Genomic DNA, 15,151 nt, shown 5'->3' on the forward strand with positions numbered 1-15,151 from the left:
GACTACACATCAAAAGTACTTCATTGGCTGTAAAGCGCTTTGAGACGTCCGGTGGTCGTGAAAGGTGCTATAGAAATGCAAGTCTTTCTGCTTTTCTTTTCGGTCTCTATAAACGCAAAATATAGATTCACTCTAACGGTGAATGTGCCCCATTGCTTGAGGTGTTGGTTGGACAGAATTGAACCCAGTAATATCATCCAGCAGAATAGTACATGTGGGTTGGAAATTAAACAGCCTCCTGCAGCCATTACATGACTATGGAAATTACAGTCTCAATTCCTGCTGTTTCAGAAAATGCACTGATTAATTTTTAATCTGCACATTATCCCTGCCGGATTTCACTCCTGGTTTATTTCAAGTTGCTGTCATTGGGAAAAGGAAGGTGGATTCGCTCATTTAAAAGCCCCAACAGCGATTTATTCACTTAAGGCCAAACTTTATGCCCATTTTATTTAGGATCAGTAGTTTTGAAAATGGAATACGGGGAGAAATAAGTATCAGAGAGGAACCGATCACTTTGCAATAATCTGCAAACACCTCTCGGTGGCTGTTTGCACCAGGAATATGCACGACTTCTGGGGAGGGGGAAGTTACCACTCTTTTCCATTGGGCAGGGATCAGGCGGTGATCGGGAAGGGAACGGGCGGAGATCGGGCAGGGAATGGGGGGGCAATGGGCAGGGAATGGGAGGGCAATGGGCAAAGATCGGGAAAGGAACGGGCGGAGATCGGGCGGAGAACCGGCGGGGGAACGCATGGGGAACAGGCAGAGATCGGGCAGTAGCGGTTCGGTTGCCAATTTCACACCTCGCTGTGGCAACAACTGGCGAATTTGACCCTGGTCCCTCCGCCAAGGATATATGCTAATGATACAAATGAGCTGACCCAGAAAATGTGAGTTCTATTAACTCATCACCATTCAGGAGGGATTAGCATCACTTAGGAACGTAGGGACGGGAGGAGGCCATTCAGCCCCTCGAGCCTGTTCTGCCATTCAACGGGATCACGGCTGATCTTAACACCATCCGCCCACCTTGGCTCCATATTCTTTAATACCTTTGGCCAGCAAACATCTAGCGATCTCAGATTGAAAATGATTAACTGAGATAGCATCGACTGTGTTTATTACCGCGTTTCCCACATTACAACAGTGACTACACTCCAAAAATACTTCATTGGCTGTAAAGCGCTTTGAGATGTCCGATGGTCATGAAAGGCGCTATATAAATGCAAGTCTTCCTTTTTTTAGGGAGATAGTTCCACACTTCTACTCCGCATTGCGAGAAATGCAAGTCTGTCTTTCTTTCTTTTACACAACACCAATGGTCCTTCACATACCCTGAGATTGCAGAACACGCAGAGTATTTCAAACCTTGGGAATGGTAGCATCATGGTTACTTTTAGTAATGCAGAGGCCTGGACTAATGTTCTGGGGGCGTGAGTTCAATTCCCACCATGGCAGCTAGGGAAATTAAATTTAGTTATCTTAATAAATCTGGAATCAAAAACTAATCTTAGTAATGGTGACCATCAAACTATCGGATTATTGTAAAAACCAGCATGGTTATTGAGACCGCCTGTCAAATCCATTGGTGTCCAGCTGAATTCTACTCTGAGAATTATCACCGGTACACTTTAATCGACACCAACACCCTGGCTCTCCGTGCTTGCAAACATTGCACTACCACACCTACACCGCGAATATGCCGTCTCCAGAGAATACAACCACTACACCAGCACAGACATGTCGATCCAGACCAATTCGAACAACCTACCACCAACCCATCTCAAATATGGAAGGCCATTTTGGACCATCGCTGAAGCCCTTCAGCGATCTCCCCTCAGCATCGGTGACCTTTGGCGAAATGCTTGGAAGAACAGCGACACACGGAATGGATTCCTTATCGACAACCCCGTGGTACAACCTGAAGGATCAAATCTTCCTCGCAAACAGTGGACAACCATCGACCGCCTCAGAACCGGTCACGGTCGATGCTGCCACCTGCTCTATAGGTGGAGAATTATCCCCATCACGCATAACCCTCTATTCCCTTCTCCCTCATATATGTCCAGCCTCCCGTTAAATGCATCGATACTATTCACCTCAACCCCTCCCTGTGGCAGCGAGTTCCACATTCTCACCACTCTCTGGGTAAAGAAGTTTCTCCTGAATTCCCCATTGGGTTTCTTGGTGACTATCTCATATTGATGGCCTCTAGTTATGCTCTTCCCCACAAGTGAAAACACTCTCTCTGTATCCACTCTATCAAAACCTTTTATAATTTTAAAGACCTCTATTAGGTCACCCCTCAGTCTTCTTTTTTCAAGAGAAGAGAAAAGAGACCCAGCCTGTTAAACTTTTCCTGATATGTATACCCTCTGGTATCAGCCTTGTAAATCTTCTCTGCAACTCTCTCCAGTGCCTCTAGATTCTTTTTAAAATATGGTGACCAGAACTGTACGCTGTCATGTACTGTACTGTACATAACTGTATCTTACCACGCTATACATGACTGTAACTAGATATGACCTGTAACCACAAGCTTACCTTACCACCAGGGGTGCACTTGCAGGAGACACTGGATACCTGTCCCAGACAGGTATACAAGGACAGGTCTCAGGCAAGTGTGGCATTCGAGAGCTGTGTAATAAAGGTGCAGTTCCTGAGTGACCTTGACTTCAGTATGTGCCTCATGTGAATCTGTACTGCAGGGACAGGACTTTACAGTGGCGACGAGTTACGGGATCACAGAATCCACAGAATGGTGACCAACGGCTCAGATGAAAAATACAATGCTGGAGACAATTTGGAGGTCTTTATAGAAAGGCTCCAGCAAAGCTTCGTAACCAAAGACTGGTTAGGCGACGATAAGGCAGACAAGAGAAGAGCCCATCTCTTGACCAGCTGTGGCGCCTGAGAAACCAGCAAGGAAGTCGGCTGAAGAGTTGAGCACGCTGGTACGAGACCACCTGAAGCCAGCGAGCAGCCTACACATGGCCGGACACAGGTTCTACAACTACAGATGCTGTGTGGGCCAGAGCATACCCGACTTCGTGGCGGAACTTCGGAGGTTGGCTAGTTTATGTGAGTTCTCCGATGAACTAAGGAGAGAAATACTGAGAGACATTTTTATTGAAGGAATAGGCCATGCAGGCATATTCCAAAAGCTTATAGAGACCAAGAACCTGACCCTAGAGGCAGCAGCACTGGTTACACAGACATTCTTGGCAGGAGAAGAAGAAACGAGGTTGATCTACACTGCGGGTACGACAACTAACGAAACATCGGAACAAGGGGTTCACATTGTGAAACAAGCCGCTACCCCCACACACAGACAAAGGCAGGAGAGCAGGCCCTCAACAGCAGGCAGTGGCGCCAGAAGCCATCAAGGGCCACATGAATGGCCGTTCACATCTCATCAACCCACAATGCGAGCAATCAACTACAAACTGAGAGAAGCTCAAGAGAGATCAGCCAGACGCAGCTCATCCTTTGGAAACAATGGAAGCGGTCTGTGCTGGAGATGTGGGGGAAGGCACTCATCAAGGGGATGTCGATCTCAGCATGCTGTTTGCAGAAACTGCGACTATACGGGGCATCTGGCCTGCATGTGCAGAAAAACGGCAGCTCGGCTGGTATACGAATCGGAAGGGTCGTAAAGCGGACCAGAAGACGATGGGGACAGTACCTAGGACACCGAGGTACAGCGGGTCAACACGATCAATGGCCACTGCTCCTACAACAAGACGTCTCCAATAATGATGAGGGTCCTACTCAACGGGATACCCATCAACATGGAGCTGGATACGGGAGCGAGTCAATCTCTCATGAACGCTCAACAATTTGAACAGCTGTGGCCGCACAAAAGAGACAAACCAAAACTCACAAGGGTCGACACCAAACTAAGGACCTATACCAAAGAAATCGTCCCAGTCCTTGGCAGCGCCATGCTCTCAGTCACACACAAAGGGACGGTGAACCGACTTCCCCTGTGGATTGTCCCCGGAGATCTTCCAGCACTGCTGGGGAGAAACTGGCTGGCAAAACTAAACTGGAAATGGGATGATGTTCATGCCATGTCATCAGAGGAACGGACCTCCTGCTCAACAGTTCTAAGTCGATTTGAACATCTCTTTCAGCCAGGTGTGGGCACCTTCAAAGGGGCTAGAGTCAAAATCTACATCACACAGGATGTTAGACCGGTCCATCACAAGGCTAGAGCTGTACCCTATGTGATGAGGGAAAAGATTGAACATGAACTAGACAGGCTTCTGTGGAAAGGCATTATCTCACCCGTGAAATTTAGTGACTGGGCAAGTCCCATCGTCTCAGTCATGAAGCCTGATGGATCCGTACGAATCTGTGGGGACTACAAGATCAATACCCGCTGCCCAGAGCGGAGGACTTATTTGCCACATTAGCTGGAGGAAAACGTTTCTCAAAACTAGATCTCACATCTGCGTATATGACGCAAGAACTGACCAACGAGTCTAAGCTACTCACCACCATCAACACACACCGAGGCCTTTTCATGTACAATCGATGCCCATTCTGCATCAGGTCGGCAGCTGCTATATTCCAGCACAACATGGAGAGTCTGCTCAAGTCCATCACGGGGACGGTTGTATTTCAAGACGACATACTTATCACGGGCAGGGACACCGACTCCCATCTCCGCAATTTGGAGGAAGTACTAAAGCGGTGGGATCGGGTAGGCCTAAGAGTTAAGAAATCCAAGTGCCTATTTCTCGCGCCTGAGGTTGAATTTTTGGGCAGAAGAATTACCGCTGATGGAATCCGCCCAACAGAGTCCAAAACAGAAGCAATTCGCCTGGCGCCCAGGCCCCGGAATGTTTCAGAACTGCGCGCCTTTCTCGGGCTACTCAATTACTTTGGGAACTTTATGCAGAACTTAAGCACACTGCTGGAGCCTCTCCACGTGCTACTCAGAAAGGGGTGCGATTGGTTTTGGGGGGACGCCCAGGAACGTGCCTTCAATAAGGCACGCAACCTTCTGTGTTCCAACAGTGTTTTGACTTTCTTTGATCCAGGTAAAAAGCTAGTTCTTACATGAGATGCGTCAGCGTACGGGGTCGGGTGCGTTTTACAACATGTCAATAGTGCGGGCAAATTACAACCCATAGCTTATGCCTCCAGGTCACTTTCGCGGGCGGAGCGCGGGTACAGAATGGTGGAGAAGGAGGCGCTCGCGTGCGTGTACGGTGTCAAAAAGATGCACCAATACCTTTTCGGGGCCAAGTTCGCGTTAGAAACCGACCACAAGCCCCTCACGTCCCTACTATCCGAGAGCAAGGCAATAAACGCCAACGCCTCGGCGCGCATTCAACAGTGGGCACTTTGGCTGGCCTCTTATGATTACACCATAAGGCACAAACCAGGCACATACAACTGTGCCGACACGCTTAGCAGGCTACCCCTGGCGACCACGGAAGGGTCTGACGAACAGGATTGAGAGATAGTCATGGCAATCAATGCCTTTGAGTCCAAAGGTTTTCCCATGACAGCTCGCCAAATCAGAGTCTGGACGACCAGCGACCCCACGTTATCCCTAACAAAAAGATGTGTCTTAACTGGTGACTGGGCAGAGGCTCGCGATGCCTGCCCCGAGGAGATCAAACCTTTCCATAGGCGCATGCATGAGCTGTCACTACAGGCAGACTGCCTGATGTGGGGTAGCCGAGTAGTTATGCCTCTGCGGGGCAGAGAGCTCCGGGAGCTGAACCGTGAGCACCCGGGAATCGTTCTCATGAAGGCCATAGCCAGATCCCACGTCTGGTGGCCTGGCATTGACACGGACTTGGAGCTCTGCGTCCGATGGTGCACCATTTGTGCCCAACTCAGTAATGCCCCCAGGGAGGCCTCCCTGAGCCCCTGGCCCACAAACCGTGGTCGCGGGTGCACGTAGACTATGCGGGCCCATTCATGGGCAAAATGTTTCTCGTAGTTGTATAAGCATTTTCAAAGTGGATCAAATGCACCATTTTAAACTCGAGCACCACCTCCACCACTGTGGAGAGCCTTGGAACCATGTTCGCAACGCACGGCATTCCTGACATATTGGTCAGTGATAATGGTCCTTGCTTCACCAGTGCAGAATTCCAAGATTTTAATGAGTAACCACGGCATAAATCACGTTAGGATGGCACCGTTCAAGTCGGCCTCCAACGGCCAGGCGGAGCGAGCAGTGCAGATCATTAAACAAGGCATGCTCAAAATCCAAGGTCCCACGTTGCAGGGCCGCCTGTCGCGACTGCTGCTGGCATACAGATCTCGTCTGCATTCGTTGACTGGAGTTCCCACCGCACAACTATTGATGAAATGAACCTTAAAGACAAGGCTCTCATTAATCCCCCCAGTCATGCATGAAATCGTTGAGGCAAAGCGCCATAAGCTAACTGAGTACCATGACTAAAATTCGAGGGGGAGGGGGAATGAGATAGGGGACAAAGTGTTTGTGCTAAACTATGGCAGGGGTCCCAAACGGCTTGCAGGGACAGTAACAGGCAAGGAAGGAAACAGGCTACTGGTGGTACAAATGGACAATGGCCAAACCTGCCAGAGGCATGTAGACCAAGTCAAAAGTAGATTTACCAACAACACTGCTGAACCAGAAGCAGACTAGAAACATAGAAACATAGAAACATAGAAAATAGGTGCAGGAGTAGGCCATTCGACCCTTCTAGCCTGCACCGCCATTCAATGAGTTCATGGCTGAACATTCAACTTCAGTACCCCATTCCTGCTTTCTCGCCATACCCCTTGATCCCCCTAGTAGTAAGGACCTCATCTAACTCCTTTTTGAATATATTTAGTGAATTGGCCTCAACTACTTTCTGTGGTAGAGAATTCCACAGGTTCACCACTCTCTGGGTGAAGAAGTTTCTCCGCATCTCGGTCCTAAATGGCTTACCCCTTATCCTTAGACTGTGACCTCTGGTTCTGGACTTCCCCAACATTGGGAACATTCTTCCTGCATCTAACCTGTCTAACCCCGTCAGAATTTTAAATGTTTCTATGAGGTCCCCTCTCATTCTTCTGAACTCCAGTGAATACAAGCCCAGTTGATCCAGTCTTTCTTGATAGGTCAGTCCCGCCATCCCGGGAATCAGTCTGGTGAACCTTCGCTGCACTCCCTCAATAGCAAGAATGTCCTTCCTCAGGTTAGGAGACCAAAACTGTACACTATACTCCAGGTGTGGCCTCACCAATGCCCTGTACAACTGTAGCAACACCTCCCTGCCCCTGTACTCAAATCCCCTTGCTATGAAAGCCAACATGCCATTTGCTTTCTTAACCGCCTGCTGCACCTGCATGCCAACCTTCAATGACTGATGTACCATGACACCCAGGTCTCTTTGCACCTCCCCTTTTCCTAATCTGTCACCATTCAGATAATAGTCTGTCTCTCTGTTTTTACCACCAAAGTGGATAACCTCACATTTATCCACATTATACTTCATCTGCCATGCATTTGCCCACTCACCTAACCTATCCAAGTCACTCTGCAGCCTCATAGCATCCTCCTCGCAGCTCACACTGCCACCCAACTTAGTGTCATCCGCAAATTTGGAGATACTACATTTAATCCCCTCATCTAAATCATTAATGTACAGTGTAAACAGCTGGGGCCCCAGCACAGAACCTTGCGGTACCCCACTAGTCACTGCCTGCCATTCTGAAAAGTACCCATTTACTCCTACTCTTTGCTTCCTGTCTGACAACCAGTTCTCAATCCATGTCAGCACACTACCCCCAATCCCATGTGCTCTAACTTTGCACATCAATCTCTTGTGTGGGACCTTGTCGAACGCCTTCTGAAAGTCCAAATATACCACATCAACTGGTTCTCCCTTGTCCACTCTACTGGAAACATCCTCAAAAAATTCCAGAAGATTTGTCAAGCATGATTTCCCTTCCACAAATCCATGCTGACTTGGACCTATCATGTCACCTCTTTCCAAATGCAGCGCTATGACATCCTTAATAATTGATTCCATCATTTTACCCACTACCGATGTCAGGCTGACCGGTCTATAATTCCCTGTTTTCTCGCTCCCTCCTTTTTTAAAAAGTGGGGTTACATTGGCTACCCTCCACTCTATAGGAACTGATCCAGAGTCAATGGAATGTTGGAAAATGACTGTCAATGCATCCACTATCTCCAAGGCCACCTCCTTAAGTACTCTGGGATGCAGTCCATCAGGCCCTGGGGATTTATCGGCCTTCAATCCCATCAATTTCCCCAACACAATTTCCCGGCTAATAAGGATTTCCCTCAGTTCCTCCTCCTTACTAGACACCCCAACCCCTTTTATAACCGAAAGGTTGTTTGTGTCCTCCTTCGTGAATACCGAACCAAAGTACTTGTTCAATTGGTCCGCCATTTCTTTGTTCCCCGTTATGACTTCCCTTGATTCTGACTGCAGGGGACCTACGTTTGTCTTTACTAACCTTTTTCTCTTTACATATCGCGAGAAAGTTTTGCAATCCGTCTTAATGTTCCCTGCAAGCTTCTTCTCATACTCCATTTTCCCTGCCCTAATCAAACCCTTTGTCCTCCTCTGCTGAGTTCTAAATTTCTCCCAGTCCCCAGGTTCGCTGCTATTTCTGGCCAATTTGTTTGCCACTTCCTTGGCTTTAATACTATCCCTAATTTCCCTTGATAGCCACGGTTGAGCCACCTTCCCTTTTTTATTTTTATGCCAGACAGGAATGTACAATTGTTGCAGTTCATCCATGCGGTCTCTAAATGTCTGCCATTGCCCATCCACAGTCAACCCCTTAAGTAGCATTTGCCAATCCATCCCAGCCAATTCATGCCTCATACCTTCAAAGTTAGCCTTCTTTAAGTTCTACAATGTGGAACTCACACCACACCTGGTGGATAGACAGAGGGAACAACCTGAGGAAAGGGCAATCCCAACAGACAGCCCAGGCAAGACACCAACAATCATACTGAATGAAACAGACAGCCCAGGAGAGATACCAGCAATCACACCGAAAGAAGAACAGGCACCAAGGCAAACAACTGAACCACAACTCAGATGCTCCACGCGAGAGCGTAGACCACCTGAGAGACTGAACCAATAAAGACAATAAGACCTTGGGGGAGGGTGATGTCATGTATCTCACACGACTGAACATAACTGTATCTTACCATGCTATACATGACTGTAACTTGTAGGGGAGGACGAAAACCCCCTCATTTTACCCAGAAGGAAAAGGGCTGTGGGATCAGTCTGTGCTGTGAATTGAAACCGATACGGTTTGACCTTGGCAGAGCAGTGATTGGACGGGGGAGGACACCGGAGGGCCAATGGGGGGACAGAGTCAGCCCAAAGCATGGGGCTTTCAAGCCAATGGGAGAGCACTTGCTCGAAAACTGTGGGACTGACTCACAGCCATTATCGGACTATTGTCTTCCCCATGTTTACACTATGGAAGGAAATTATGCAGATCTTCAGAAAACTAGGGAACCCAAAACAAACCAAGGGCCTACACAATGGCTACAGGAGGCCAACCCAATCAACACCTACTCAAACCTTGAGTAGGTTAACATCAGTGGAAAAAACCCGCAATAATCTAAAACTGCTACATTTTTCAAAATCACAAAGCCCACCAATGGGAAGGATCGATTTCAGCAGGAGAGGCGGACTGGATAATCTGGCTATAAAAAGGGGGCTTCTGACGTAGTGTGTGTGATTCCCTGCCCTCGTGATCCAGCAAGCCTCTCGACACTGAAGGAAAACCAGTGTCCAAAGACACTGAAGATAGAAGAAACAAACCACCAGACTGCAGAAGGCACAGTAGTGAGTATAACCTCTGGTCCCCGGAACTCCCAACTCAGTTAGGCCAGGAAAGATGGGAGGTTGGGCATTGTACTGCTAAACTTGTGTAAAGATTTTCGTTGGGTCCGTTTAGTGGGATTTAGGGGGATTGTTTTGTTGGTGTATTGCTGTTTGTTGAGAAACACCTTGTCAAATAAATTGGAAGCCTAAGTTCCTCTAGGAATCACCTTGTCTCAGTTCTATTGTATTACATCTCCTGATCGTGAGCCTTATGTCAGAACCGTGTAAGGGAAGCTAGGAGCGCCTCAAAAACGCTCAACTGTGTGTCACAGGCTAGGGAAGAAGGGGTTAGGAGTGTTTAACACTCACAGGTGCCTCACAGGCTAGGCATAAGCTGTGGGGACGCATGAGTCTCAAAACCCCCTTCATAAGCTGTGGACACAGTCTCTCCAGGGGTGCTCTTGCAGCACTCAGGGTACCTCACAGGCCAGGCATAAGCTGTGAGGGCAGAAGCCCAGAGAGAGACACCCAAGGCACAACAACAACCCTGTGAAAACCCCTTACAAACTAGAGATGACGTGTAACTACTAGCTTACCTTACCACCAGGGGTTCACTTGCAGGAGACAATGGATACCTGTCCCAGACAGGTATATAAGGACAGGTCTCAGGCAAGTGTGGCATTCGAGAGCTGTGTAATAAAGGTGCAGGTCGTGAGTGACCTTGACTTCAGCATGTGCCTCGTGTGAATCTGTACTGCAGGGACAGGACTTTACATACGCAGTGCTCCGAGTGTGGTCTAAACAAGGTTCGAGACAGGTTTAGCATAACTTCCCTACTTTTCAATGGATGTGAGTTTCATGAGCTTCCGAGTCCAGACAAGGCCACGAACGATTGGAGAGGATCTCAGGGAGAGCACATAAACGAGAATTGACTGACTTAGTGCAAATGTAATGTGCCTTCCACCGGACGAGTGAATTCTGCATTAGGCTGGGATTGTTGAATGACCGCTTGCTGATTTGTTTGTGGTTATGGGAGAAGCGCATCAGAATGAATGATGCAAAATAAAATTGCAGAAAAAGTTGCAAAGGAAATGAAATCAAGTTAGCGTTGAGCCCCGTTTCCCCAAGAGCAAGATCTGCTCTACGCGCACCATGGTTCATAGGCTCCATTCTGCACTGCAACACTGTCTGCACGAATAATCCACAGAATGGGAGTTCAATTCCCAACAGAAAGAAATAACTTGCATTTCGACAGAGCTTCTAACAACCTCACGGCATTCCAAAGTGCTTTTCAGCCAATGAAGAACTATCTGAAGTGCAGTCTCTGTTGTAATGTAGGAAACACGGCAGCCATTTTGCGCAGAGCAAGCTCCCACAAACAGCAATGTGACAAATGAGCAGATAATCTGTTTTTGTTATGTTGATTGAGGGATAAATATCGGCGGGGATAACTCCCCTGCTCTTCTTTGAAATAGTGCTGTCAGATCTTTTACATCCACCTGAGAGGGCAGAGGGGGCCTTGGTTTAACGTCTCATCCGCAAGACAGCACCTCAGACAGTGCTGCACTCCCTCAGTAATGCCCCTCCGACAGTGCAGCACTCCCTCAGTACTGCCCCTCCGACAGTGCGGCGCTCCCTCAGCACCGCCCCTCCGACAGTGCAGAGCTCCCTCAGCACCGCCCCTCCGACAGTGCGGCACTCCCTCAGCACCGCCCCTCCGACAGTGCGGCACTCCCTCAGTACCGCCCCTCCGACAGTGCGGCGCTCCCTCAGTACTGCCCCTCCGACAGTGCGGCGCTCCCTCAGTACTGCCCCTCCGACAGTGCGGCACTCCCTCAGTACTGCCCCTCCGACAGCGCCGCGCTCCCTCAGTACTGCCCCTCCGACAGTGCGGCACTCCCTCAGTACTGCCCCTCCGACAGTGCAGAGCTCCCTCAGCACCGCCCCTCCGACAGTGCAGCGCTCCCTCAGTACTGCCCCTCCGACAGTGCGGCACTCCCTCAGTACTGCCCCTCCGACAGCGCCGCGCTCCCTCAGCACCGCCCCTCCGACAGTGCGGCGCTCCCTCAGCACCGCCCCTCCGACAGTGCGGCGCTCCCTCAGCACCGCCTCTCCGACAGTGCGGCACTCCCTCAGTACCGCCCCTCAGACAGTGCGGCACTCCCTCAGTACCGCCCCTCAGACAGTGCAGCACTCCCTCAGTACTGCCCCTCCTACAGTGCGGCACTCCCTCAGTACTGCCCCTCCGACAGTGCGGCGCTCCCTCAGTACTGCCCCTCCGACAGTGCGTCGCTCCCTCAGTACTGCCCCTCCGACAGTGCGGCGCTCCCTCAGTACTGCCCCTCCGACAGTGCGGAGCTCCCTCAGTACTGCCCCTCCGACAGTGCAGCACTCCCTCAGTACCGCCCCTCCGACAGTGCGGCGCTCCCTCAGTACCGCCCCTGCCACAGTGCGGCGCTCCCTCAGTACCGCCCCTCCGACAGTGCGGCGCTCCCTCAGTACTGCCCCTCCGACAGTGCGGCGCTCCCTCAGTACTGCCCCTCCGACAGTGCGGCGCTCCCTCAGTACTGCCCCTCCGACAGTGCAGCGCTCCCTCAGTACTGCCCCTCCGACAGTGCGGCGCTCCCTCAGTACTGCCCCTCCGACAGTGCGGCGCTCCCTCAGTACTGCCCCTCCGACAGTGCGGCGCTCCCTCAGTACTGCACCGAAGTGTAAACGTGGATCGTGTGGCCAAGCCTCTGCAGTGGGACTCGAACCCACGACCTTCCCGACTCTCTATGCGAGAGTGCGACACACGGAGCCACCGCTGGCAGCAGGGCAGTTTGAAAACATGAATTCAGTATTTTTAAACCTGGAAATAAAAAGTTGGGATCGGTAGAAGTGATGCAGAAACTGCTGGATTGCCGTGATCAACCCAACCTTCGGGATAGGTGGTCAGAGAGACCCCTTCTCAGCCTCCGCATTCTCAGCGGCTGGCTGATGGAGGCGGAGCACGAGGACAGATTCCAATCCTCCCTCGATTCCCACACGCTAAAAGAACATAAGAAATAGGAGCAGGAGTAGGCCATACGGCCCCTCGAGCCTGCTCCATCATTTAATACCATCATGGCTGATCTGATCATGGACTCGGGTCCACTTCCCCGCCCGCTCCCCATAACCGCTTATCCCCTTATCATTTAAGAAACTGTCTATTTCTGTCTGAAATTTATTCAATGTCCCAGTCTCCACAGCTCTCTGAGGCAGCAAATTCCATAGATTTACAACCCTCAGAGAAGAAATCCTCATCTCAGTTTTAAATGGGCGGCCCCTTATTCTAAGATTATGCCCTCTAGTTCTAGTCTCCCCCGTCAGTGGAAACATCCTCTCTGCATCCACCTTGTCAAGCCCGCTCATAATCTTATACGTTTCGATAAGATCACCTCTCGTTCTTCTGAATTCCAATGAGTAGAGGCCCAACCTACTCAACCTTTCCTCATAAGTCAACCCCCTCATCCCCGGAATCAACCGAGTGAACCTTCTCTGAACTGCCTCCAAAGCAAGTATATCCTTTCGTAAATATGGAAACCAAAACTGCACGCAGTACTCCAGGTGTGGCCTCACCAATACCCTGTACAGCTGTAGCAAGACTTTCCTGCTTTTATACTCCATCCCCTTTACAATAAAGGCCAAGATACCATTAGCCTTCCTGATCACTTGCTGTACCTGCATACTATCCTTTTGTGTTTCAAGTGCTCTCCGCGAGTGGCGGCCCGCCCCCACCAGAATCCCCCATCCCCCACCCCCCACCCGCCAATCATGGATTCACCCGGCGGCCAGTGCGCGCCGTGAGGAGCGAACCATTTCCCCCTTGGCCCCCGCCGGGTAACGAGGGTCCTCTCGCCAGCGGTGCGTTACCTCTCCGTAGGTGATGGTGTTGTTGTAGGTCCGCATTTCGGGGTAGACGTTGTCACGGTACCACTTGAAGCTCCGACAGTTCAGCCGCTCGCGCAGAGACACTCGCTCGGACACATCGCCGAAATCCACCCCTGGATTCTGTGAACGTACAACGGGAAGGATCAGAGAAGCTTACAGCACAAGAGGAGCTTTTCTGGCCCGTCGAGCCTGTACCGGCTCTGACCGATTTAGTCCCACACCCCTGCTCTGCCCCACAGCTCCGCAAACTAGTTCTTCTCAAGTACATGTCCTGTTGCTTTTGGAAAGTTCCGATGGAATCTAAAAGGATTCTCCTGTCGGCCGGGGCTCAGTGGGCAGCACTCTCGCCTCTGAGTCCGAAGGTCGTGGGGTCAAGTCCCACTCCTGCGACTTGAGCACAAAAATCTCGGCTGACACCCCCAGTGCAGTTCTGAGGGAGTGCCGCACTGTCGGAGGGGCAGTACTGAGGGAGTGCCGCACTGTCGGAGGGGCAGTACTGAGGGAGTGCCGCACTGTCGGAGGGGCAGTACTGAGGGAGTGCCACACTGTCGGAGGGGCAGTACTGAGGGAGCGCCGCACTGTCGGAGAGGCAGTACTGAGGGAGCGCCGCACTGTCGGAGGGGCAGTACTGAGGGAGTGCTGCACTGTTGGAGGGGCAGTACTGAGGGAGTGCTGCATTGTTGGAGGGGCAGTACTGTGGGTGCGCCGCACTGTCGGAGGGAAGTGCTGAGGGAGCGCCGCACTGTCGGAGGGGCAATACTGAGGGAGTGCTGCACTGTCGGAGGTGCCGTCTTTAGGATCCCGCGGCCACTATTTCAAAGAAGTGCAGGGGAGTTATCCCCGGTGTCCTCGGGCCCAATATTTATCCCTCAATCAATATCACTAAAACAGATTATCTGGTCATTATCACATTACTGTGTGTGGGAGCTTGCTGTGCGCAAATTAGCTGCTGCGTTTCCCACATTATAACAGTGACTACAGTCCAAAAGTACTTCATTGGCTGTTAAGCGCTTTGAGACGTCCGCTGGCCAAGAAAGGCGCTATAGAAATGCAAGTCTTTCTTTCTTTGCTATTTTCACCATGTAATTGCTGATATTATCTGTGAATTAAAGGTTCCTCTGTAAATCTGGATGGCAGAGCCTGCTATAAGAACATAAGAAATAGGAACAAGAGTCGGCCATACGGCCCCTCGAGCCTGCTCCGCCATTCAATAAGATCATGGCTGATCCGATCATGGACTCAGCTCCACATCCCCACCCGCTCCCCATAACCTGTTATCCCCTTATCGTTTGATAAACTATCTATTTCTGTCTTAAATTTATTCAATGTCCCAGCTTCCACAGCTCTCTGAGGCAGTGAATTCCACAGATTTACAACCCTCTGAGAGAAGAAATTTCTCCTCATCTCAGTTTTAAATGGGCAGCCCCTTA

At 50.4% G+C, this 15,151-nt stretch overlaps 1 protein-coding gene across 4 annotated transcripts in view; it reads right to left on the reverse strand.

Annotated features, from left to right (window-relative positions):
- Window positions 1-15,151, reverse strand: part of galnt9 (polypeptide N-acetylgalactosaminyltransferase 9) — a 443,197-nt gene that overhangs the window by 95,861 nt on the left and 332,185 nt on the right. For all 4 annotated transcript variants that reach the window (XM_070888122.1, XM_070888121.1, XM_070888120.1 and 1 more), the window contains exon 8: window positions 13,704-13,841. In XM_070888122.1, the coding sequence (XP_070744223.1) occupies window positions 13,704-13,841 (138 nt within the window). The remainder of the gene's footprint in view (window positions 1-13,703; window positions 13,842-15,151) is intronic.

The sequence above is a fragment of the Pristiophorus japonicus genome, chromosome 8, assembly GCF_044704955.1.
Source record: "Pristiophorus japonicus isolate sPriJap1 chromosome 8, sPriJap1.hap1, whole genome shotgun sequence".
In the NCBI taxonomy this organism is placed as follows: Eukaryota; Metazoa; Chordata; class Chondrichthyes; family Pristiophoridae; genus Pristiophorus; species Pristiophorus japonicus.